General features: G+C 37.4%; 1 protein-coding gene across 2 annotated transcripts in view; it reads right to left on the reverse strand.

Annotated features, from left to right (window-relative positions):
* Window positions 1–25,808, reverse strand: part of Adgrb3 (adhesion G protein-coupled receptor B3) — a 737,533-nt gene that overhangs the window by 123,461 nt on the left and 588,264 nt on the right. For both annotated transcript variants that reach the window (XM_029468446.2, XM_021163961.3), the window contains exons 17-19: window positions 25,254–25,380; window positions 23,560–23,663; window positions 18,484–18,586 (exon numbers count right to left, since the gene is read on the reverse strand). In XM_029468446.2, coding sequence (XP_029324306.1) covers window positions 18,484–18,586; window positions 23,560–23,663; window positions 25,254–25,380 — 334 coding nt within the window. The remainder of the gene's footprint in view (window positions 1–18,483; window positions 18,587–23,559; window positions 23,664–25,253; window positions 25,381–25,808) is intronic.

Raw genomic sequence — 25,808 nt, forward strand, 5'->3', positions numbered from 1 at the left:
TCCAGGTCTGTGCTGTGTCTACCAGGATTACACGTATATCATGGGACCCTCTTTCCTCTAAAGTGCTACTAAAAATGAAGGTGATGAAGTGAAATATGCAACAATCTTCTTGTAGAAATGGAAGGTTAAAGCTATCACCTAACTTGAATACAGACACAGGGGTAAGCACTGAAGATAAATAGATGAGAGCTGACCAAATTGGCTTTGGGAGAGCTAATCCCTGTTGACTTATAAGATACATGTTACTTAAAATTATCCCCCTCAGAGGCACAGCCTTTGTTGAATCCCTTCTGCCTGGAACTGAGAGCTTGCATTAATTTATACCCCTCTGACTCACTTTATTAGGCAGATTTGAAACAATACGCTATTTTGGGCTTTCCTGGGTTCCTTTCTCTTATTATCCTGTGCTATTCTTTCTTTCTTTCTTTTTTTAGGAAGGTCAAAGGGTTTAGTAATTCTTCTATCAGTGCTCAGTGCATCTTTAACCTTATTTGACATACAGTCATGCAGAGGAAAGCATTGGGTCACATGTGGCACGCCTACCCAGGAGAGGTGTTGACTGACAGGCTTTGACTTTTTTTTTTAATTATTACCTACTTTTCCATTTTTTGCTGCAAGCTTCCGTTGCCGTGGCTCTTTTTTTTTTTTTTTTTTTTTTTGGTATTTTCTTCATTTACATTTCCAATGCTTTCCCAAAAGTCCCCCATATCCTACCCCCCACTCCCTTACCCACTCTCTCCCACTTCTTGGCCCTGGTGTGGACTCTTTGCCCCTTCTTAGAATTGGGAACAAAACACCCATGGAAGGAGTTACAGAGACAAAGTTTGGAGCTGAGACGAAAGGATGGACCATCTAGAGACTGCCATACCCGGGGATCCATCCCATAATCAGCCTCCAAATGTTGCAGTGGTTCTTAACTGGGATCCTTATCACAGTCTCCTACAGAGCAGTTTCAGTTTATTCTCATCACCACTGAAGGGACTGCAGACTGAGGGAGAGTGATGCAGGTGGGCTAGGAATTCTCCAGGTGGTCCTCAATATTCAATTCCCTCTACTTTTGTTAGAAACATCGTGTGTTTATATCATTCCGTATTTATGCACCTTGATTCTTGAATATACTTCCCTGAATAAATCTCCCTGTTGAAATGTTTGTTCCTCAATCATTTCTTCTTTGGGGCCCTAGTCTGTAAAACACACAGTCTTTAGAAATGCAGTTTTAGCCATGACCTATTTGATATATGTAAAGGTAACTAACTGATATTATTGATAACATCATCCTTTTTGGCTTGCTGAACATAATAACTTTAATACTTTTGTAATATAAACAGTTGCATACTATTCATTTCCATATCCATGTAGATTCAGTCTGCAGACACCCCTTACAAATCTTTGTCAAGATTCCAGGAAAAAGGACCTCTAGGTGACACATTATTTATGTCTCTTTTGAGTTCCAAGAATAAGCAGTAGCCACCCCGGAGGAGACAGTAAGAAAATAGGCTCCCTCTTCATCTTACTTACTTTCAGTTTGGTATCGTACTAGTTTTCCTTAATCCATTGAAACTTCTTTACTTTTCTTAGAATTCTCCTTTACTAGCAAAAAATAGTTGTGTTCCTCCTTAAATCCTTTTCTGTGAATGCCATTTCATTTTTGCAAATGGAACTTAAGTATTTTCTTCTTTGTGTGGTTTGCTGTGGAGATTTCATTCAAATTCCCTTCTTTTCTACTAAATGAATTTCTGAGGCTTAGCAAATACCCTCTTCAAAGCTGAGTGTGTGAGTGGGGGGAGGTGCGCCAGCACAATCCAGCTAGCACTGGTAGAGACTAGCAACCATGCGTCTACAAATAGATAGGTCTGCCAGCAAGCATTAGGAACACTGTCATGAACTCCCCTACAGGGGATTCTGAAGAATCTAGTTTTCCCTTGACTTGCATAGCGAAACTCTATTATCGCCAAAAGAAATTACAAGCAAAGTCCACAAGAGAGTGTGCCCAGAAAATCCACTTTCTGTCTCAAAATCCGGACTATGTCCCTTTGAGACACTAATGCAGACCAGTCAAGTAAATCTTGAATATAATCAGCAGAGAAGATGGAAAATAATTAACGTTGTCTCCATCTGTATAATGCATGTTATTTTTTTCAGTTGAGTTTCTCACCACTTTCTATCTGTGAAAAGAGGTATGCAGCATTTTGTTTACTTCAAATAGCATTAATTATTAGGTTTGCTTTTTTCTTTTTACAATAAATAGCTAATGAGGCCAAATGAGAAATTTGTAACAGGTGCAGGGTGGAACACAGACACATTTCAAAAATAAATCATTTTTTAATTGTAAGGAAAGACATTCAAGGTTTATCTGCAGCATGGGGGTAAGATCAGGATTTAAAGCTCAAAGAAAATATATCAACTTTCTTGGCAATATATAAAGAAAAAAATAAAATTAAAAAAGAAAATGCATATATAATTATCTACACATTCATGTTTCCTTATCTCCAAAACAACTTCATGGGCAAAACAGAAATGCTTTTTAAGAGTAAAACACAACTCATAGACCACTGGGTTTCCCCAGTGTTAGAAAAAGGAAATAAAGAAGACGTGCTGTTATTTTATTAGTCTAAAAACCGGGTTCCATTAATAGCACATAGGTAAATGTCTTAGTTTAATATCATTAAGTTTATATTAGTAAACAAATGAGCATCTGTTTTCAGACATTTGACTACTGAGCAACAGGGAAGTGGCCAAGATACTGAATATTCCTATACTGTCTTTCCCCTTCCTTCCTTCCTTCCTCCCTCCCTCCCTCCCCCCTCTCTAAATTTAACGCCTAAATAACAATGGTTTAAAAACCTCATATTCACTAATGGGTTTAAAATTTACCTTTCACTCAGAAAAGTTCAAGGATGCGTGTTCAGCCTGAGTTCTAGTCCTTGAGCATTTGGGCTGTTTTTCTTAACTTGAGAACTATTTTAATGCCATGTAACACATGTGTCAACAAAATCTGAGAACCTGAAGGCTTAGTCTTAGCCCCGCATGCATTGTTCTTGTAGTATGCCTCTCCCATGCTAACAAGGAACGATACTCAGGATGATTTGAGCTGAGAGTTGGGTTGTTGCTTAGTTGGTAAGGAACAAGACACTTGAAGAAAATGAAGCCAATCTGTAATTGAATTGGATGCTTTGATGCAATGGAATTATATAGTGTTCTGGAAGGCAAATGCTCTACTTGAAGAAGAAAATGTATTCAAGAAGTAATCATGTACAACATCAGAAAAGATCAAAGGATTTAAGGACAAGAAAAACAAAGAATTTATTTTTAATCGTAATATTTTCTCCAGAGCAGAAAATATTCCCTTCATGGAGTTCTGATTTCCTGTCAGCTATTTCGTCAGCTTTAAATAACACACTATCAGAAACTACAAATGTGAATTAATAGTGAACCTGATTCTAGAGTGTTTTTCTAATTGACCCTAACTGGTTAGTTACTCGTTAATTACTCTTTCGTGTAGGAAATCCATACATTGTATAGATGAATAACAACAGTTACTGAAATGAATATCAACTCCATAATATAACTTTAAGATTGAACATGATGCCAACAAAATTGAAGCAAGATATCTTTTTAACTGGCAAGTTTATTTTAAATGGTATTAGAATACCTGAAGGGTCTAGACCAGACACATCTATACAAAAAGATGTTGATTACATAAAATGACCTTGAAAACGATGAATGAAGTTGGTAAACTAAAACTCAGATTTCTAGAAAATTTTAAGCCATATAAAATAAACTTTCCTGTTGGCATAAGGATGAAATGTATCTAGGTCAACAAAAGAAAGGTTCCACAAAAAGACACATACACACAGACACAGACACACAGACACACACACACACACACACACACACACACACACACACACGCTTGATTGTCACAAAGGGATCAAACAATTCAATGGAAAAGGAAAACCTTTCAAACATCTTATTCTTAGAATCAGTATGTGAATTAAAACAAACCAAAACTACACTTTCTATCAGATCCCAAACTTAAAACATGACTTCATGTGTGCCATAAATCTACATAAAGGCTAAGACTCAAAGGAAGGTTTACAGAAAATAATACTGATAAGTATTTTTGTGATATTGAGGAGTAAAGTGGTCTGTTATAGAGAGGTCACAAAATATAAATTAACAAAAAGTACAATATACAGGAGATATAAAACTCAAGAATTCTTAGCAAGCTCTTCTGTCCTCTTGTCCTGCCTCCCCTCCTATCCCCCACTCTTCCCCCCTCCCCCTCCCATTCCCTCTATTTCACTCACAGCATCCTGGCCTCTCGCCCCACCTCTTTCCTTCTTTTGCACAAGGCTCAAGGGATCTCTCTCTCTCTCTCTCTCTCTCTCTCTCTCTCTCTCGCTCTCTCTCTCTCTCTCTCAGAAAACTTTTATTTAACAATTCAAGTTAAAAAAAAATAGAGGACCTGGTGAAGTTCAGTAAGTAAAGTGCTTATCTAGTGCTATGGGGGATGGGGCTTTGAATCCTCAGCTCCCATGTAAAAGCTGGGTTTCACTTTGGTATGTGAAATCCCAGTACTTGGTGAGTGGAGGCAGGCAGATTCCAGGGAAATGGTGACCATCCTGTGTGAATGAAATGTTTGTCTGAAATAGTGAACTCAAGGTTTGGTGAAACACCTTGTCTCAAAATATTAAGTGGGTCTACAAATGGAGGAAGATTCCTGAACTTGAATGTGGCTTCCACAGATGTTTTCATGGCTGAGAACACACACAAAATTTAATAAAACACAATATATATAAGCAGAGGAAACTCTTGGATAAGAAATCATAGCAGCCAGAGTAGAACAGTCAGTGAGTTTTTGGCATGGTGGTAATCCACACCAGTTATTGAGGAAGGGTAAATGAAAATGTTGACAACAACATGGAATACTGAGATGGGTATATATTTCTGGAAAGAGGACTAAATGGAGTGACTTGGTGGGAAGCTGTATCTATTTGCTTTACATTAAACATACTCTAGCCTTTCTTTAAATCAGCTACTCTAAATACTGAACCCAGGGGAAAAAAGGAAGCATATATTCATATTTAGACATTAAATAATTCTAAAATAAAAACCATTTAACAATTTTAAATGGATGGTGTTGATAATAACAAAAGGTATAGTGGATTTTAAGAATACCACATGAAGTTTTGAGGAAGAAGGATAGTGGAGAAAGTGGGGAGAAGGGAGTAGGGAAAGATTTGTTCAAAACATATACATGTATGAGACTCTGAATAAAAAGCTAAAAAGTTAAGAATTAAATATGCCTATCAAATGGATGTAGATGTATAACCAGCTGCTATAACACAATATAATAATTCTTGTGATATAAAAGAATTGACTATTGATGTCCTTAACATGATTACATCACTAAAGGAATGTTAGTAGAATGTGCCATAACAGAACCAGTAGTTATTTTAGGATTTCATTGACATGAAATGTTAAAACAAACAAAACTAACATAGAATAGCAGTCAGGACTAGTGGGGTCTGACTGAAAGGAGGCAATCATGAACTTTCTAGAGTGTAGGAATATTCTGTGTATTGACTGGGGTCTTGGTTGTGTAGTAGATGTTGTAGGTGCCCATGACATTATTCGGTGGAATTTAACTTCATGGACATTTTCCCTCTATCAGAAGGGCATAAACTTTCAGTTACAAGTTTAATAAGTTCCAGAGAGCTAATGTACAACACAAAAGCTATAGCTGAAAATTATGTATTTTGTACTTGAAATTCTCTAGTAGTGTAAAGTGCACCTTTTGTAAATCAAAAGTAGTAACTGTTAGATGACAGAAGTGTTAACATAGAATTTGTCACACAGGAGCTATTCATTTTTTTTTAAATTAAAGAAAATCAATTAAATAACTATGAAAGTAGAAAAAATAAATAAACCTAGTTCTTAGGGTAATGGAAAAAACCATTATTATATTTTGGTTAGGATGAACTGAGTTTTCAAGAATAGCTTTTGTGAGAATACTGATCATAAACGCAGGGCACTGGGAGGTTAAGCAGGTTAGCCTGAGAGGAGATGTCCTGTGGCAGAGTACATTGAAAGACCCACAACATGAGGACTCCCCCACGTTCTGACTCAGGAGAGGTGACATCTCAAATCACTCACGAGAAATGGTCTTGATGCAAACTGCAAGAGGACTTTTATTCCAAGAGTGCTCTGGGGCCCACAGTCGTAAACCACGCAGGGTTAGAGGACCATGGAGCAACAAGTAGCTGGGTAAGGGGGTGTTTAAAGGAAGAAACCACAAGTCAAGGAGGTGGGGAGGGCGTAGTTAGAAAATACCAAAATGACCAGTTAAGAGTCATGAGGAAGTGCAAAGACACAAGAGTCACAAGGAATACCTGGTAATTGTGTGGTTATTTCTCAAGACAGTTTCTAGGAGCCTCTAACAATAGCACATTTGCATAGCGGGTTCCAGCTATGGTCAGGGTGGTCCTTTTCGAACAAACACTCCCTGAACCCAGGAAGTGGGTGGGTGGAGGAATGTTACTATCTGTTTTATGATTAGCATGCCTTGTGTGTGTGTGTGTGTGTGTGTGTGTGTGTGTGTGTGTGTGTGTGAATCAGGAAGTGGAGAAAAGAGTTGCATGTTAGGCAGAGTGCTGACAGATGGGGAAGCTTTGTAAGTGACTGCTTAGAATTGCACTTAGTAAGTCTAAAGTAGGAGTATGGCCACCATGCTGGTGACCGGATGGCCATGGCTACATTGGATGGTCAGCACAGAAAGAAGACCTTGAAAGAAAGGAATTGTCAGGCATATGAGGTAATGAGGTGAATGGATGTGGAAGCTAAGACATGTCAGGGCTTGAGGGCAGGGTTACAGGCTTTGAATTTCATTCTGAGTACAATAAAGCTTCATTTAGTCTGGGGTTTTACACGGACACGCATCACGATCTGATTTACGATGCTCAAAGCAGACTGCCATGGCTGGTTATGGCAACAGGTAAGTAACCTGACAAATGGTATGCAACAGCTAAGTGGTGCAGTTTACAGCCCGGTGAAGGCTGCATCTCACCTGCAACCGTCAGACCTGGAGGCTTTACAGCCCCAACCAACCCTTCAGATTGGTACCTATGGCCTAGTGTTGCAAACAGACCAGAGACGATGGCCCAGCACTGTCCAGCTAGATCAGCCCTTTGTGTCTGACTCATGGATACAATAAAGAGAGATACTCATTGCTTTCAAAAGACACTAGGTTTACAGGGATTTTGTTGGGTGTCAATCACAGCCAGGTCAGGTGTATCTTTAACTGGAATAAAGGATGCTTTCCCTTAGGCATAAGAGGTTCATTTCCCAGCTTTATCCCACAGGTTTGGAAATAGATGTTATTATTATCACTATTACTGTCAACCACCACAACAAAACCAAACAAAAATAAAAATCTATATGGATGAGAGAACAATAACTACTTTGTATCTTGCAAAAGCAACGAACATCATTCTTACCCATTAGGAAAGACCCCTTTAAAACACAATTAAGGTCTAATTTCCAGTGGGAATTTTAAAGAAATACAAATCATATTCATGTGAAACTTCTGTGGTTCTACTCATGTATATATACAGTTGCATCATCTACAAAAGACACTCTGTGGAGACATCGAATAAAAATTGAAGCCTTTTCTAGTCTGCCATAGCACAGAGGGCATCTTAAGCTTTAATGAATATGTTTTTGTTTACGTTTCTAACGATAACACTAATCACTTCCTCTTTACAGAACAGCTAAAGCCTTTTAACTTTGGATTCAGCCTAACAGCCTAGAATAAGCACACATATTGTGATTTACTCATTTTTGAATTTCATACATATTCAATTTTCTGGTTAAAGGCTGGTTTTAGCTCAATCCGGTGTCACTCCTTTCTCTAGCATTCAAAAATGAACTAACTCGCTATTGCAAAAGTTCAGAAGCTGACTTTAATCTTCACATTCAAATGTATGTCTTTTTACTCCAGATTATAGCTCTTTAGTCCTTAGGCTTTTGGTAGCAACGGCTGTGATCTAATATACATAATAATATCCAGCTTTAAGTCAGAGGTAAACCAGGACTCTATGGGGGAACAAAGTGAAGTGGTACTCTTCATTTTGTTTCTGATAGGACTTCTTGGCTAAAATTGTCAAGATGAGAGACTTTCTCCAATAAAAGACTTAATGTTTCCTGCTCTACTTTAGGAAGTTTTCTTCTTCAAAGGAAGCACGCTTTGTTGTCTCACATATTGGGTATTTGTTAGGCACTTTCAGCTTCTTCAACTTATAAAGTGCCCTACTTGGTTCTGAGTGATTTGATTCAAGCTTTTGTATTTTCTATACTGGCAACCAATAGCCACTACAAGTGAAGGTATTCTGTGTTCAGGTTATTGCTCTAAAAAAAGGGATTCAAAGCGGCCTGCACCCTTTTCATCTCTGTGGAAGCCTTTTCTTACATTGTCATTGGTGTCCCGTTCCAGTTCGGCAGGCTACGCGGGCTAACTCTTAAGTAGATATTTCAGAACTTGAGGTCATTTTACCATAAAAGCGCCAGCCTAAATATAGGCCAGCCTTAACTTACGCTGAAGTTCTTCCACCTGTACATACATGAATACTTTTTGAAAATTCAAGTTGCCTAAGGTTGGCAAAGGATGATTCCAGATTAAACCCTCTCCTTTGTGACCGTGTGTAATGAGAGCTGCCTCAGTGAGCTTCAGTGGGTTCAGTAAAGACTGCAAAAGCCAACACAACCCAGGATGGTTACTAGACATCCATTTACACTAGAGTTAGCTAATCTGGCATGTCGATTCTGGACTGTGATTGGAAAGAGTGCTTGCTGTCTTACTCTTCACATTATTTCTATCTCCAGTGTAAGGGATCATCAGCAAAAATGTCATTGGCACATTGGACCACTGAGAACCCTATTATAAGGGTTGAGGTCAGTGATGGAGATCTTCAGTAGCCTGGGTTCAATCCCCAGGACTGCAAGGGGACTCAGTGTCTTTGTATTCATGTCTGCTTTCTGTTTTTATGTAGCACATTGCTATTTTACAGTACATTAGGGATTCTAATAAGCACCTACACTTCGGCATATCTTCACCAGTTCATATCATGTATGTAAAGGTTGAAAAAAATCAAATAGAAGAAGTTTGTTATTCCTTTACTGGTTTGGTTACTTATAGGGGAGGAAAAACATAACTTTCAGCCTCTTTATAAGATTCTTGGAGAGCTAAATTGTCTATTCTGTTTCAGATAAGATCTGATTTAACTCAAACATCTACCATCAACACAGAGCCTTAAAAGTATTCGCTAAGTCTCCAGAGTCTCCTGTAACTCCCTCATCTCATCAGAGAACAACAACAGTACCAACAAGGTATAACTGGGCTGCAGTTACTCTAAATAATAGGGCATCTGGTGAAGCAGTGGCTTTCATTTTGCTATTTTATATCCCATTAGTAGATCCATAACTTCATTCATTCATATGACATTATTCATTTCATGGCATGTAGAAAATAATACCATTCTTAGGAATTTTAAAGTCTGGAAGTAGAAAAACACAATTCTAGAGAATTAGAGTGGCCATTGTCTTTCAGCAAATGAACTGATAAAAGAGGACTAATGATGTGACCCTCTAATATAGTTCCTTATGTAGTGGTGAGCCCCTCAACCATAAAATTATTCTGTTACTACTTCATACCTGCAAGTTTACTACAGTTGAGTTGTAATATTAATATCAAGATATGCAGGATATTTGTTTCAGAACAGTTTTGACCCACAGGTTGAGGACTGCTGTTATTAGAGAAAGTTATTACTCAAAAAATAGAGGGATATACATATTACATGGTGTGTTGGAGGAGCAATAGTAAGATAGTTTGCTGCCGTCATGGCCTACGGTGTGGCAGAAGTTTGTCAGGCAGAGAAGAGTAAGCAGTGCGAGCATGACAGTCCCTCTGACCTGCATCCCACTAGAAATACTCTTCCTACTGTCATCCAGAGATCCTGCTTTTGCCTTTGCAGCACAGAGGGAGACGATTATTTTCATAATTTATCTCCATAGAAAGACTATCTTTTAATCTTTTTAATTTTATATTTTTAATTTTCCATCAAGACTACTGACATCCCAGAAACAGCCCTGAGTGTGGTGGTGTTCAGCATACAGAGATCATCTTGTGACATCTTTAAACCACTAAAGAAGATCAGAGGATGACCAAGTCAATGAATGTAAGCACATTCTTGTGGCAAAGAGAAGATGAAGCGCTACTAGGAAGAGGTAAAGAAGCAGACCACAGAGTGACTCGAATGAGCCAAATGAGAGGTCTGAGGACCAGGTCTGAAGTGAGGTTGAGGGGAGAGAAAGCAGCGATTGCTGCAGTAGTTCTTGATCTTTCTAAAGTTGCAACCCTTTAATCTAGTTTCTCATTCTGTGGTGATCCCTCAGCCATAAATCTATTTCATTGCTGCTTCATAACTGTAACTTTGCTAGTGTTATGAATCTTACTATAAATATCTGATATGCAGGATATCTGATGTGCAACCCCTGTGAAAGGATCATTTGACCCCCCAAATGGATCATGACCCACAGGTTGAAAACTACTGGCTTAAGGCAAGGAGTTTCTGTACTGCACCACTCCCTGAGGATCAATGGACAGTTGGTAATCAGAGTAGACTTGACAATCTCAGCTGCTGTCTGGATACTGTCCTGACATCTGCTGAATGAATACTCCCTCTTGGGCAATATTTCTGTTTTGATGCTGGAATCAGGAACACCCACTAAGCATCCAAACCTGGCTTTCTTGTCTCTCAATGTTAGTTCGTTCCTGACATCTCAACCTTTATGGTAAGTCCAGTCTGTCAAGCAATTCTACTTGCATTGGCTTTGTCTAGAACACATCCTTCATGCTAATCTTCTAACCTGTGTTCACAGGGACCCTGGCTTTTTCTGTGGAAAGTTGGACATTTATAACCAAAACAGCCACATGGTTACAGTGGAATAAAAAAAACTCTTTGAAATCCTACTAAAGGACAAAATAGTCCTTGCATACCAGGCGCTGGCAACATTAAGAAATGAACCAACTGTTTGCTTCCTTAGTTTAAGCAGATTTTAAGGAATTCCTAAGAACCTTAGTGGAGGTAACAGAATGCCTCAAAATAGACTCAAATGAATTATACAGAAGGATTACATTTAAATCCTTTTACATACACTGAAGCCAATCAACAAATTAGATTTTAATAAATCTAAGTAAGAGTCTTTTGCTTCAGCCATTAGAGTCATGTATATCTGAGCGATAATAAACACGCATTTGGGAAATTATTGGCAGCAGTTGTCTGACAGGGAAAGAATTTTAAGTAGGTACACTTTGAAAGGTTATAAAGATGGTTTTATGAGTTATCAAGGAAAAGATCCATATTTGTTAGGTGCTAGTGTCTCTTTGACTAGAATCCAAGAACAAGATTTTCTTCACAGCATGCTGTCTATCACTTGGAGCATGAAGAAAACAGATCCCCAGGAGTACATCTTTATCATATTATTTGAGATACTGTCCAGAGTAGGAAATGCTCATCCTTCGTAAACCTAGCGTGGTCTTGATAGACCCAAATGGTGGGTTTCTATAAATTGATTTAGGTGCAGCTCTTTGTGTCCTATGACAAAGTACCAGAGAGAGGCATTGTTAAAGAGGGAAAGATTCGGTTTAGCTCCTGGTTTTAGAGGTCTCAATCTATAGTCTTTGATCACATGATTCTGGGCCTGAGGCAGGGTATCTTGGCAGCAGGTACATCTAAGTGATGAGGCTGTTTGCTTCAGCTGAGGCCACAGGGAGAGTAGGAAATTAACAGAGTGTTAGGCAATGGTACATCTGCCTCCACAAAACTCCACTGACCCATTTTCTTCATTTTAGGCTCATCTTCCATATTTGTTAATTTCCAAAAGTCTGTGCAGATTTTAAACCATTCAATAGATTAAAGTACTCACTAAGCCATAGCCCTTATAAGCTAATCATCCCAGAGAATATAATAATATACGGAGATTAGCTTTACTAACCTTTTAGGTGTTTTCAATCTATTTATGTTAGCACTTAAAATTAACCATCACAATATACCTATTTATCCACATTTGCTGTATCCTGAAAAAAACTGGACTACATACTGACAATGAATTTAAAGATGAGTTTAACTTAGTCTCAATCCCAGAGGTATGTAGTGAGGCTGTAAACAGGTAACACAGCACAGCATGGTAGATAAGCACAAATGAGAATGGATCCAAATCTAGGAACATACATAGTATATATGCACATGAGCAAGAGCAAGTCCCTTGGAACAATAAATGACATTGTGATGGATGAACAATTCTTTTGGATGGAGTATTCTATGGAGTAAGAAGCCATCACTTGACTTTAATGTAAGCCATGTGGTGTTTCAGATGTGATGAAATAAAACCCAATAAAATAGGAGGGTGGAGAGGCCAGTAGAATCATGTTGAAGATCAGTGCAGTCTTAGAAGTTGTAGAACTCTCAAGTAAAAGTTATTCCTGAATTCTAATACATCAATGAAGAAAGAGTAGTGAATACAAACTATGATTAAAATATGTTCCATTCTTTTCCTATGGTCACAATTTGAAAAATCACTTCTGTAGACAATATGAATGGTTATGAAGCATATTTGAATTCTAGCTCTGTGAGTTGAGCTAAAGGGCAGAGTGGGTTTAATGATGTTATGATGCAGCAAGTGTATCTGATAGAGACAGGGCTGACTTTGAAAACTGAGAGTTCAACTGGCAGAGGTTGATGAAATTATGGCCTTGTATTGGGGGTGAGATGAGGGGGCAGGACAGAGATATTAAGGGTAACTTCCGAAGTTCAAGCATATATAATTGTAATTGGTTAGAGACTCCTCAAAAGGCATTCAGTGTTTTAAAAGTGTGTCAATGTGGCAAGAGGACACAAACCATGAAGCTAGTAGAGAGGAGGAAATTTGACAAGAGGAAATTTGAAGCTCAAAAGGGAACAGAATCAGCTGTAATTCAGGCATCCATCATTATCCCCACTACAATCTCCATAGACATTCAAGGAATGCTCACTGGGCTCTGGGTTCAAATTGTCACAAGTACTAGCTCATATAACTGGGACAAGAAGCTAAGGCTGTGCATCATGTTCCAGGTCATAACTAGAAGTGGAACATTTTAAATACTTAGGCTTTCCAGTTAGAGAGAGAGAGAGAGAGAGAGAGAGAGAGAGAGAGAGAGAGAGAGAGAGAGAGAGAGAGAGAGAGACAGAGAGAGACAGAGAGAGACAGAGAGACAGAGAGAGAGACAGAGAGAGACAGAGAGACAGAGAGACAGAGAGACAGAGAGACAGAGAGACAGAGAGACAGAGACAGATCTCCCAGAACAGAATGTGGAAAAATGAAACTCAAGGGCAGAGAATATGTTTGTGTGGCTCTCAGGGGTACAGAATGGAAGCTGTGAGGTACATACTCAGTATCCATTCTCTGAATCAGTAAACACATAGGCCTGGCATCTAGCTGAATGTGTGAATAAGGTGTGTTTATCCTCAAAGAAAGTCGTAGGCGAATTAGGAGAAACAAGAGGGTTTGGTCCAATTTAAGATATCCAAATGGAGAGTCTCATCTTTATAATGTACAAGTATGATCAAAGAAAACCTTCTCCCACTGCCTATAAGCTTCTAATTTGGTCTGTCTTTATTAAATATCTTATTAAAAATTATAGAATTAAAACATGCCAAGTGGACTGTGGAGGTGGCACAGCTGTTAAAGGCAAAGCTCACAAGCAAAAGCTTAGAGAAATAAAATTAAGACAAAGAGAGGCAACTTTTTAGAGTATGTGGTTTAAAATAAATGCTCTAAGACAGTGACCCTCTGTATTTTTTATATTCTTAGTTAAAAGATATAGCTAAACACACAGAGCAATACTGTATATGTAAAATAAGGAAATCGAACTGCCTTAATATCATTGAGAACATAGCAGGCATCACAAGTGGTTTACAAGTTTCTCTTTATCAAATACTGAGACTTTTTTCATTGAGTTCAAGTATTCTAAGAATAAATCTAGTGTATAATTTTTCCCTTGTATATTTGAGTATTTTTCAAGGCTTCAACCTTTTGTGTTGGATAAAATGGTTTAAAGTTATTTTCTTATACTTCAATATTTCTATATGATAAAATAATTTAACCTTTAATCAATCAATGATGTACAAGTTAAAAAGCTCAATTTTATTTTCAGTCCATACATCCAATGAGGTCTGTACACCCAATGAGGTCCATACATCCAATGAAGTCCATACATCCAATGAGGTCCATACATCCAATGAGGCAAATACATGCCCTTCTAATCTAGTTTTGTCTCTGCATAATTAACATACACCTCACTAGCAAACTCAAATGTAATTGCTGTACGTTATTAGGTCCTCTTTGGTGAAAATATAGATATTCAATATATAGAGATTAATGAATATCATTAGTCATTCTTACTCTTGACTCTTCATTTGTTTTTGCTTATTTATTTGTCTTAGTTTTTGGTTTTAGTTTTTTTGATACAAGATCTAAGAACCCTTGGCTGTCCTGAAACTCACTATGTCTAACAGGTTGGTCCTTAATTCATGGAAATCCACCTTTCCTCTGCCTCCTGAGTGCTGAATTAAAGGTGCAAACCATCATACTCTCACTATTTCTAGAATTTGAATAAGTTATATTTAACTTTTCACTGAAATATGTATCTTAGACCTCTTAGAGAAAGGGTCACAGCTTTATGCCCAATTATTCTCTACTTGACATTGGATTATGTATATTTCTGATTGAGTCTTGCTGACTAAAGGCCACAGAACTCTGCTTTAGAACTGTGCTATGTCTACTTTCAGAGGATATTCTATACAGGTTATTGTCAAGGTATCTAACAACGTAAAAGACCTTGGCTCTGCCTGAGTCTACAGAACAAGTTTTGTTCCTGATTTACTAACAAGCATTATTCTAATAAGTATATGGATCTATGCTATTTCATTATAACCTAGTAGTGAGGTTGAATATGAGACGCTATCTAGGAACTATCTACAAGTAAACTGAACTTCTTGGTTGCTTGTCTTTCCTTAACCACCACCCCCCACCACCCCCACCACCCATAATTTCTTCAACTTTGCTTCCTTCTGTTGAATTCTATGATTTTTTTTGTAATAATAAAGTACACCACAGACTATTGGAATCACACACAAATATATTTTTTGGGAGAAATTTTGGTAATGAAACTATTTTCTGAACTTATCTGTATCCTAAATATTCCTTGCTTCTTTCAAAAGAACAGCATCAAAATTAATCCACAAATCTACACAATTACACATGCTTACTTTATGGTACAAACTCATGGCCAGTAAATTTGAGTGAAACATGAATATCCTGGTTGAGGTTTTGAAATGCAGACGGAGACCAAAGGGTAAAGCTGCCTCATGAGAAAGGCTCAAAATACAAGGAAGCAAGTTATAATTAAATTTTACAGCAGTATTTTAAGAGGACAGACAAGATAGTACATTTAATTCCCTTTTTTATTGCCAGCAGTTGAATCTATAGTTTAAATATTGAGTATATTCATCTTTTTAACAGTGGACTATTTTGGCTTGTTTCTACCCCAATTCAAAAGCAAGCAGAGAGCACAGCATGATAATCAGGTCAATTATATTTTAGCAGAGAGTTGGGAAAGACTATACTTCAACACTTCAGCATGATCCTGGACAGCAGAGGCAAATGCCAGCTTTCACACAAAGTAGACAGTAGTACCGAATAATTTGTTCATCAAGAATCTTTCTCATGTGTTTCCATCTCTCAAGTGGAAAGTACTACAGCACTAGTCAAAACTTGTCAGGAAAGTCAAGCATCGGAATCAGACCAATGACAAATTGTCCACAGCAGCTAAGTTCTACATATAACCCAAGTAAAACACAGTTGGCCAACAATCCATATTTTTACTTTTTAAATCTCACTTGCTTAGAATATAGTTTATATAGATTATCTTTATATGAACTATATACATTTTTCATTTTGTTGGATAAGAAGGTAGGCATAAACTTTTACACACCAAAACACATGTAAAATCAAATATCACCAACTTACTTAAATTCAAAATGTGAATCAGATACATAATTGTTTCCCCCAAGAAATCTAATATTGCTTAGAATGACTTAGAATAAAATTTTAATTTTTTTCCATTTTTATTTCCTTTCCACTGTAATATGAATTATCCCAAGCTTATAAGAACACCAATGCTGAGCCATCAACACAAAATTAATGTAGAATAAGAGAAAACCAGATAATCACCACCACCTACTTTCTACTCCCCACCATGAGCAACAATAACTAGCACTAAAAATTAGCATAGTCAATCTGGAACAAGCCCACCATGGTTCCAACACCGCATGAAATCTATGTTGTACTTAGTTTCCTGGGGAGCAACCATACCATATAAAACTTCTCTTTAGTTTTTAATAAGCACATATCAGCCATTTCTCACAATCAGAAATGAAAAAGAAAACAAGACTTGTCTTATCTTGCCTCTGACGTTGAAAATATAAAAAATGAAGAGAGCAGAAAGTTGCAAAAGCCAAAATGGACACATAAGGAGTTTTTTGTTTGTTTGTTTCGAACATTCTACTTTCTGGATATTGATAACATTTGGATATACACAATCACAAAGTGGTTGTCATTAGCCATGTGTCATCACTGAACGATTGAAATGAAGCTAATTCAAATGAGAGGCGTTTTAAGTATAAAATATACATCAGATTATAAAGACTTGAATTGATAAATTATCCCATTCATACTTTTATAGTGATTATTTGTCTAAGTGGTAATGTTATAGGTGTACTGAGTTAAACATAATATATTTAAATGATTTTAATTGCCTCTTTTCACTTTGTTTGAATGCAATCAGTAAAATTGTAAATTACAGATGTGGATTACTTTGTCTTTCTATATGTGAGTCATGAGGTAGACCATAGCCTTACTATGGTAATAAACATTACAGAAAACTCTAATTCTACTAGTTGCGCTAGTAGTTTCACATTACACGACATGAAAAGGCTTTATAAGCATATCCCCTACTGAGCATCATTGTCCTCCATAGCCAAATGAGAGGAATAATTCTAGAAATTACGGTGTGAGATGCGATGGGATATAAGCATTTTATATATATATAAAGTTTGTTTTTGTTTTTGTTTTTTTTTAAGTAGTGGGCTCAAACACATTCTGTCTTGTTTTGTTTTCCCTGGTTCCTAGGCTCAGTTTACGATTCCTACTTCTGAGGGAAGCACTACTCCTGCCTGGAGAAGCTCAAAGACAGCCAGCTAAGAAACTGGGAATGGGGAATTGTGAGCAAGGAGGATCTGAAGCCCAGCACAATGGGAAGATCAGAACTGGAGGGATGGCATGGTAACATAGCTTTCACAGCCTCCCTCCTTCCTTCTCTGCTTCCTTCTCCCTAATGTCCTCCAACTATCCTCTCCACCTGGGCTGAGACTCATGTTCACCACATCTTTGAATTGCAGGCACAATAGGACCCAGGAAAAGTAATTTGAAGCTGGATTTCCTAAAATCTTGTACAGGGCAGTTCAGTAAAGACAATCATTTATGGAAGGAAATGTGGGGTGTGTGTGTGTGTATGTGTATGTATGTGTGTGTGTGTGTGTGTGTGTGTGTGTGTGTATGTGTGTGTGTGTGTGTGTATGTGTGTGTGTATATATGTGTGTGTGTATGTGTGTGTGTGTATGTGTGTGTGTATGTGTGTGTGTATGTGTGTGTGTATGTGTGTGTGTATGTGTGTATGTGTATGTGTGTATGTGTGTGTGTGTCAATTTATATATTGATTCCTAGAAATGGGACATATAGTTTCACACTCTGATAAAAAGTGAATATATGCTAAAATAACTGCAATGTTACTTACCTATCAAATGCTTTCGGTAAATATATATATATATATATATATATATATATATATATATATATTCTGAAAGGTCTAAGCATAGGCATAGATCCTATGATTATTGTGTGTATACTCTTTCACAGGGAGATTTTCAGTGATGTTATGATTGGAATTCATTGATACTGTCATTTTAGTAATTGATATGTTAATAAATCAGACACTGTCTGATCTGGTTGAACACTACACAGTTGGGGCAATAAAGAAAAAAATATGTGTTGTTGATGTCAAAAGGCTTTGAAGACATAGAGCTGTGATGTAATACTTAATTCATATTCTGATTATTATACATTCTGCAGGACTAAAGAATTTTAAGCCATCAGAAGACTGTGAACCATCATAGGCAGTACATTAAATCAGAAACAAAAGCGATAAGTAATAATCATGTATTTTTAACGTTATTAGAAAAAAGTATTTCTAAGTTATTAGGCAACCCAATAACCAACTATATGCCAAAACAAATGGACAGATAGAATGGGAGGAGTCAGCCATCATACCTTATTGTGTGTCTGAGTCTGTCCAACCAGTATGAGGATATTGGATGAGATGATAGACAGGCAGAAGTTAATTAGAATGATGGACCTCTCAGAGCGAATATACCTAGTGAAAGAAATGTGATAAATTTCATACATATGGTGTAATTAACTGGAAAAAGAAGCTATGATCCCAGATTTCATATAAAGATATAAAAATCATTTTCTCATATATATATATATCCCCCTTAGGTACCTATTTATACAGTACATAGCATGTGCAAGAAACCTTTAGACTTTTTTTTTTATAATATGTCATAATTTACAGAGCCTAAGTTGAACATATGTGAGAACAATGCATTTGCTTGTCCTGGATATATAAAATTTCTTGGAATTACATCAATTATTATAATCACCTTTTTACATATGTATACGTACATTTATAACATCTATATAAGCCAATAGAAATGCTAAGGCCTAACAGGAAAGTCCTGCAACTCTCCTGTATACTAGAAGAATAGATTATTTTTGTGATTACGTGAACATCAGTAGCTACTCAAGCATTTTTATGTAGCTAGGCTTTTCCTTATTTCCTTGAGTATCTCTTTTGAGAAAAGAAAGTAACAAAAGTCTTTATAAATAACAATGAACTCACTCCTGAATGACCTCCCACCATTAGACGGGAACATTCTTGGTGACCGCCATATTTTACCCTTAGGAAGAAGTGTTTATATATCATGTTATAGGATTGTACAGTGCACTAAGGTAAGTAACAGTGAAAGCTGTTCAGAATCAAATGTTCCACCAGCTGTTTGCCCTGAAAGGGTAGCAGCTATTTTGCCTAACTGTATGTATTCTACACTAATGACTGAATAACAATAACTGTAAGGACACCTTGTCCTTGCGGTGTGGTCAGCCTCTTCCATTTCCACTATAACTTGGGCTCTCATTCCATAGCAGACACAGGATTTTCTGAGCAATGTTTGATGGAGAAACCCAACATCTGGAGATACTATTTGAGACAAAGTTCTTTCTCGCTCCTCATTATATCTTTGAATAGTATGTAGGCAGCAACCACATACTCCAGAAATTAAAGCAAAATAAAAACAAAAAATAACACCAAAACACAAATATTAGGTGTCATAATGTAAGAGAAATTTTCTTCATAAAATAAACCCAAACTGGACTAAGTTAGGCTGACAGCATTAAGTGGCTTCAGGGGTTGTTGGACCTGTCTCATGTATTCTGAATAGCTAAGCATGTGCTATTCATACTGAAGTGGTAAAGGTATCAACAAATACCATGCTGTTTCCTTTTTGTGGATAGAACCTATAAATCTATTGTGATGTTAATGGATTCCATAATAGTAGAAACATATATCTTGTCACTAGGATTTCAGTGACAGTTTCTGTTTGTAAGTAGAAAAACAACAAGACATAGTAATAAAAGATCAGCTGGCTGCCCTGAGCACTATTGAGATGTTTCCTTTTCTCAACAAGCCTGAGTCATTGTTGCATTAAATACTGCTAAGAAATGTCACTACATTCAACATCATTGTATAGCAGTCTGTATTGAAAACATTGTCAACTATTTATGTCATTAAGTTGATTGAGAGTCCATACTGAAGTGCTTTTTGATGTAACAGTGTATTTCTCCTCGTTGTATGGAGAGATGGAGAGAAAACAGCTTGCTATATTATTATTGTCATAACTATCTTCATAATAATCAACTTTATCATGATTACCAAGAGTGTTAACAGCAATGAAAGCAATGTCTCTGAGAATTGAACCTGAGTATCACAAATTAAAGGCAAACACAGATACTGAGCCACACTTAGAGCCCTTTCAATTTTTAGGGAATATTTTTAATAACTTCATGGAGCTCTCTCCACCAGTCGAGCAAGATGCACAAAGGAAAGAAGGCCAAGGGGAAGAAGGTGGCCCCGGCCCCCCAGCGTCATCAAGAAACAGGAGGCCAAAAAGGTGGTCAATCCTTTGTTTGAGAAAAGGCCCAAGAACTTCGGCATTGGGCAGGACATCCAGCCCAAGAGAGATCTAACATGCTTTGTCGAATGGCTCTGCTACATCAGGCTGCAGGTGCAAAGAGCCATCCTCTATAAGCGGCTCAAAGTATCTCCTGTCATTAACCAGTGATGAGAAGAAAGCAGCTGGCAAAGGCTAAGAGTCTCAACTAAGAGACCACCTGTCCTCTGAGCAGGAGTCAATACAGTCACCACCTTGGTGGAGAACAAGAAGGCTCAGCTGGTGGTGATTGCCCATGATGAAGAACCCATTGAGCTGGTGGTTTTCCTGCCTGCTCTGTGTAGAAAGATGGGTGTGCCCTACTGCATCACCAGGGAAAGGCCAGGCTGGGGCGTCTGGTCCACAGGAAGACATGCACCACTGTTGCCTTCACCCTGGTTAACTTGGAAGACAAGGGTGCTCTGGCTAAGCTGCTGAAAGCTATTCAGACCAATTATAATGACAGATATGACGAGATCCGTCACCACTGGGGAGGCAACGTCCTGGGTCCTCAGTCTGTGGTTCACATTGTCAAGCTAGAAAAGGCAAAGGCTAAAGAACTCGGCACTAAATTGGGTTAAATGGACACTAAGTTTTCTGTACATAAATATAATTATAAAATTAAAAAAATAACCACATGGAACAGCTACAAAATTCAAAATAGCATGTTGTCTATAAAGTAAATCACATGCTAATACATTTTAGAAACCACTAGAAATACTTTAATCCTAAATGTTTTCATTAGAGAAAAAGACAGGAGGATCTCAACACTCTTACAGCTGAATCAAATATTTTAGGATGTACTTGGTCTTTATAAGATAGTTTGAATGAATGACGCTACAAGGTCCATTTAGAAATGCATGAGTCGGGGCTGGTGAGATGGCTCAGCAGGTAAAGCACTGACTGCTCTTCCAAAGGTCCTGAGTTCAAATCCCAGCAACCACATGGTGGCTCACAGCCATCCACAGTGAGATCAATGCCCTCTTCTGTTGTGTCTGAGGACAGCTACAGTGTGCTTACATATAACAATAAATAGAATCATTAAAAAAAAAGAAATGCATGAGTCTTGATAGTTCTTTCAAGTTGTAATTATTATTTCACTTGTCTTATGGATGGACGATGGAGGGATAACCACTTAATTTTTAGAAATCCAGATTTGTGCTGTTTCCTGGTACTCGTTTCTGTAATTTTCAACTTCAGGATAGGTTTTAATAGAGTCTTCATGATTTCAGAAATTCCTAGAATTCTGTTTTAGTAAGTGACTATGCTGCATTTTCTGAAGTTTAGAAAACTTCATGTGAATAAACAAATATATCATATATTTACATTGGTTACTCTAGGTGTATGGGGGGTGGACAGGGAGGTTGGGGGAGGGGTGTAGCAGAAGGTGGAAATGGTACCTGAATGGAAATTGCTAAAAACGGAATTTATTTCTAAAGACTCCAATGGGAATCAATTATGAGGGTATCAACTATAATTACCTAGTATTTTAGAAAATTCCTTCATTTATTTAAAGAAAGACAAGTCATTTATACAATTTAGGAAATTGTATTCTTCCAAGCCTGTCAGTTCCTTCTTACAGGACAACAGACTGATTGAGTCTTGAATATAGAATCTTGTGTTCTCTACAGTATCATATCTACATTAGGTATTTTTCTATTTCCTCTCTTCCTGTACCAGTGTGGCCACTCTATAAGTATTATCCTGCTGGACGATGTTACCACAAGCATGCAGAACTTCTTTCATATAGCTGGGTCACATTGTACACATATTTTCCTTTTTCACAAAGCATAAAAAAACTTAATATTCTTAGCCGGGCGTGGTGGCGCACGCCTTTAGTCCCAGCACTCGGGAGGCAGAGGCAGGCGGATTTCTGAGTTCGAGGCCAGCCTGGTCTACAGAGTGAGTGCCAGGACAGCCAGAGCTACACAGAGAAACCCTGTCTAGAAAAACCAAAAAAAAAAAAAAAAAAAAAAAACCTTAATATTCTTGATAATTTAAATATCTTTCACAATTAACTCTTTTAAAAGAGTGAAAACCATAAAGGATAGTAATATTTTATTTAAATGTCAACATTAATCTAAATAAATATTCCTTGTTAAACAGTAGTTGATTTTTAGTATTTCTACTGATCGTATAAAACCCTAAGTATAAAATACTTTGAGTTAGGCACATCAGTTCTTACAATGTTAAATATATCAAATATTCTGGAAACAATAGGTAATTATCTACATACTAATGTAATATTGCATTTTAGACCATATTAATATTGACAATGGTTATAAAATGTTTAACTGTTAAATTATTATAAAATCCATTTAAAACTTTGGCCATATTACACATATACATTGTCAATGCGTGAGTAGACACTAAATGTCACAGGCCCAGTTCTTACTAGCATCCTAAGAAATGCCAAAGAAGTTTTCTAGAAAAATATTAAATCTCTACAGACTATTAAATAGATGCAATTGAATACATAGGAGAAGAAAAATTTCCAAACATTCCCCTTTCATATTTTTATGATGTTCTTTATCAAACTTGTCAAAAATCTGACTCATGGCAAACACTGAAGTAAGTGACCTTTTGTAGAGAACTTAGAAATTTTGTTATTGCTTTTCACATAAGAGAAGACTTTACTCCTTGGACCAGGCTCACAGAAAGCATGCTTGGCACTTGAGAACTTGATACCCTATTCCTGTAGAGAGAGGATTTCAACTGTACCAATTAAGTTCTGAGGTTCAACAGCAGCTGATATAAACATAATCCACACAGAGAAGAAACTTAAGAGAGAAGAGAGTTGTGTTTACATGTGAAGAACTCATCAACGTCTACAGTCATGTTCTAGAAGAAAAGTATGCATGTGTGTTTTGTTTATTAATCTTTATCACAGACAAATAAAAGACAGACGATTAGGTAAATATGGTTCAAGTGTTCCAGTTCTAGCACAGAAATCTTAATTCTGTTATAAAAATCCTGGTTCCCATATATGATGAAGACAGTAGACATTTGTTCTTACAATCACTGTTCTAATGCAGAGAAACTGAGTTCTCTACCTCAGGTCTACCCACTAATTACATACCTCCATAGTGCTGCATACACAACTGCTAGAGTTATCAAGGCCAGGCAGGAGAGGCCACTGCCTACTATGAGGGTAACTGAGGGGGTGCCAGAGGATTCCATGACCTGTAAGTTGGGGGGGGGGGAAGAAAAGAAAAAGAAAATTTACATGAACAAAAAATAAAATTCTAGACTCAGAGAAACTAAGTGATCACTCAGGAATAGCACAAATCGTTGTTATAGTTACCAGATGTTTAACCACAGAACACTCAGTTCACACATTCTGAAGCTCTACAAGGACTAGCTTCCCCTTCCCTGACACTGTGAAGTAAGAAAGTCTTAGAGTTTCAAATGCTTGATTACAGCCCATCACTTAGAGTTGTCTCCAAGACCCCAAGCTATAACATAATCATCACTCATAGGTGAAATTTTGAGTGAAATCTGGAGCAGCATGTGTTTGTTTGTTTTTGAACTAAGTACAGTTTAGTTATTTCTCCATATGATTCTTGGTGAGATTTATCTTGCTACTCCCACTTATAAATTCTTATGTTACCCAAATCTGGTGCACAGTTACTGAAAAATCTGAAACTTTCTGACTTTTGACAACTTTGTTCTGAGTCAAGAATTCTCACATGAAATTTCACTTGCTTGGCTTCCAAGTATACAGAAGAAAATAGGATGCTATGCTTAAGCCCTTCAATTATATTTTCCCCTATGAACAAAGTATGTGGAGATAATTTGCATAGTGCCACTATCAGTCCCTAAAACCATGACCTTGAAAAATAAGCTTATATCTTTAAAAACATATATAAACAGTACTAATACCCACTGGTCCAAATAGCTTCCTTTCTTAGACAGTAGCATGACCATAACTAATGAATTCAGTTGGTTTTCATAAATTTTTATATTAGAAGTTTGAAGCAATACACTGTATGGTTAACTGTGCCACAAAATCTGTATCAAATTATTAGGTATACGTATCATCAAAATAAGCAAAAGTAGTGATACTTTTAGGCCAGATTCAGGCAGAAAGTCTTATTTATCAGAGTATCTTTTTGTCATTATTTCAATTTTCTGTAAATTTTTCTCAAAATACATTTGGTGAGAACATTATTTTTCTCTTAGACTGCTCTGTACAGCTCTTTCTTTCAGAAACTAATTTTTCTTTTCTTTTTTCCTTTGCAAAAATCTACATGCTTTTAAGGAATGATTTTACAGTTCCAAACAACCATGTCTCCATGAAAACTTAATTTGATTTAAAAATACACATGTATCCAAGGACACCCTCAGAAAACCTGTGCTGGAAATATCCAATGCAGATCTGCAATGTGTTCAGCTCTAGTGGCTGGGGTCTTCTTTCTACTCCTAACAGCATTGTCACAATTTCCCCTAGAACAGCCTTCCAGCTTTAAAATAAACCTTGAGTTGGCAATTATTTTTATTTGAAAGTTTGCAGAATATTACTGATATCAGAGTAGATCTCCAAAACTATACTACAGAAATGCCAAGTTATAAGACATAAAATTGAGTAGGATTTAGTTATCGCACACCAACTAGAATTCAATTCGCCAAGCTACTGTAGCTGAGGAGAACAACCCGATTTTGCCACCCTGCAACCTTTTCTATTTCCCCCTTTGAAATGCAGTTCCCTGGAGAAACACTCGCCACAATGTCCCTGCCTTTGCATTAAAGCCGTGTTTTCCCTTTGTTACTTACTATTTCTCTAGGTTGCTGAGCCAAAATGGCGAAGGTAGAGAGCCGATCACATAAGCATTTCGTATGGGATGCATCGGTAAGCACAGTTTTACATCCCTGGGTGGACCACGTTCCCAAAGACTCGTTCCTGCAAAGGGGGTGGAGGGGAGATCGGGATAAATACGCCTGACAGCCAAGTCCGTAAAGAAGAAAATGCAGTTTAATTGAGAGAATCGCCTACTGTAATTCCCGTACAGGAAAAAAAAATCTACTTGTTGTTGAACAGGACGTAATTTAGATGCATCTCCAGTAATGCAAAGCGAGAGTGGGAAAAAAGCAAGCAGGCGGTGGTGCGGCGTGCAGAGAGCTGTCCAGCGCCGGAGGTGCTGAAATCAGGACTAGCTCTGTCCAGCCCTCTGCGAGAAACAGCGGCGGCGGCAGCGGCACCAGCAGCCGCCGAGCGTTGGCAGACACTTGCTATGCTCATCGGATCGTTTCAAACACTCAGAGTGTAAAGAGGCTTTTCATATTTTCATACCAGCTCTGATTCCAGGCCCGTGGTTTGGACCGTGAATG

Source organism: Mus caroli, unplaced genomic scaffold (assembly GCF_978045245.1).
Source record: "Mus caroli unplaced genomic scaffold, Mus_caroli_1 scaffold_1, whole genome shotgun sequence".
NCBI lineage: Eukaryota > Metazoa > Chordata > Mammalia > Rodentia > Muridae > Mus > Mus caroli.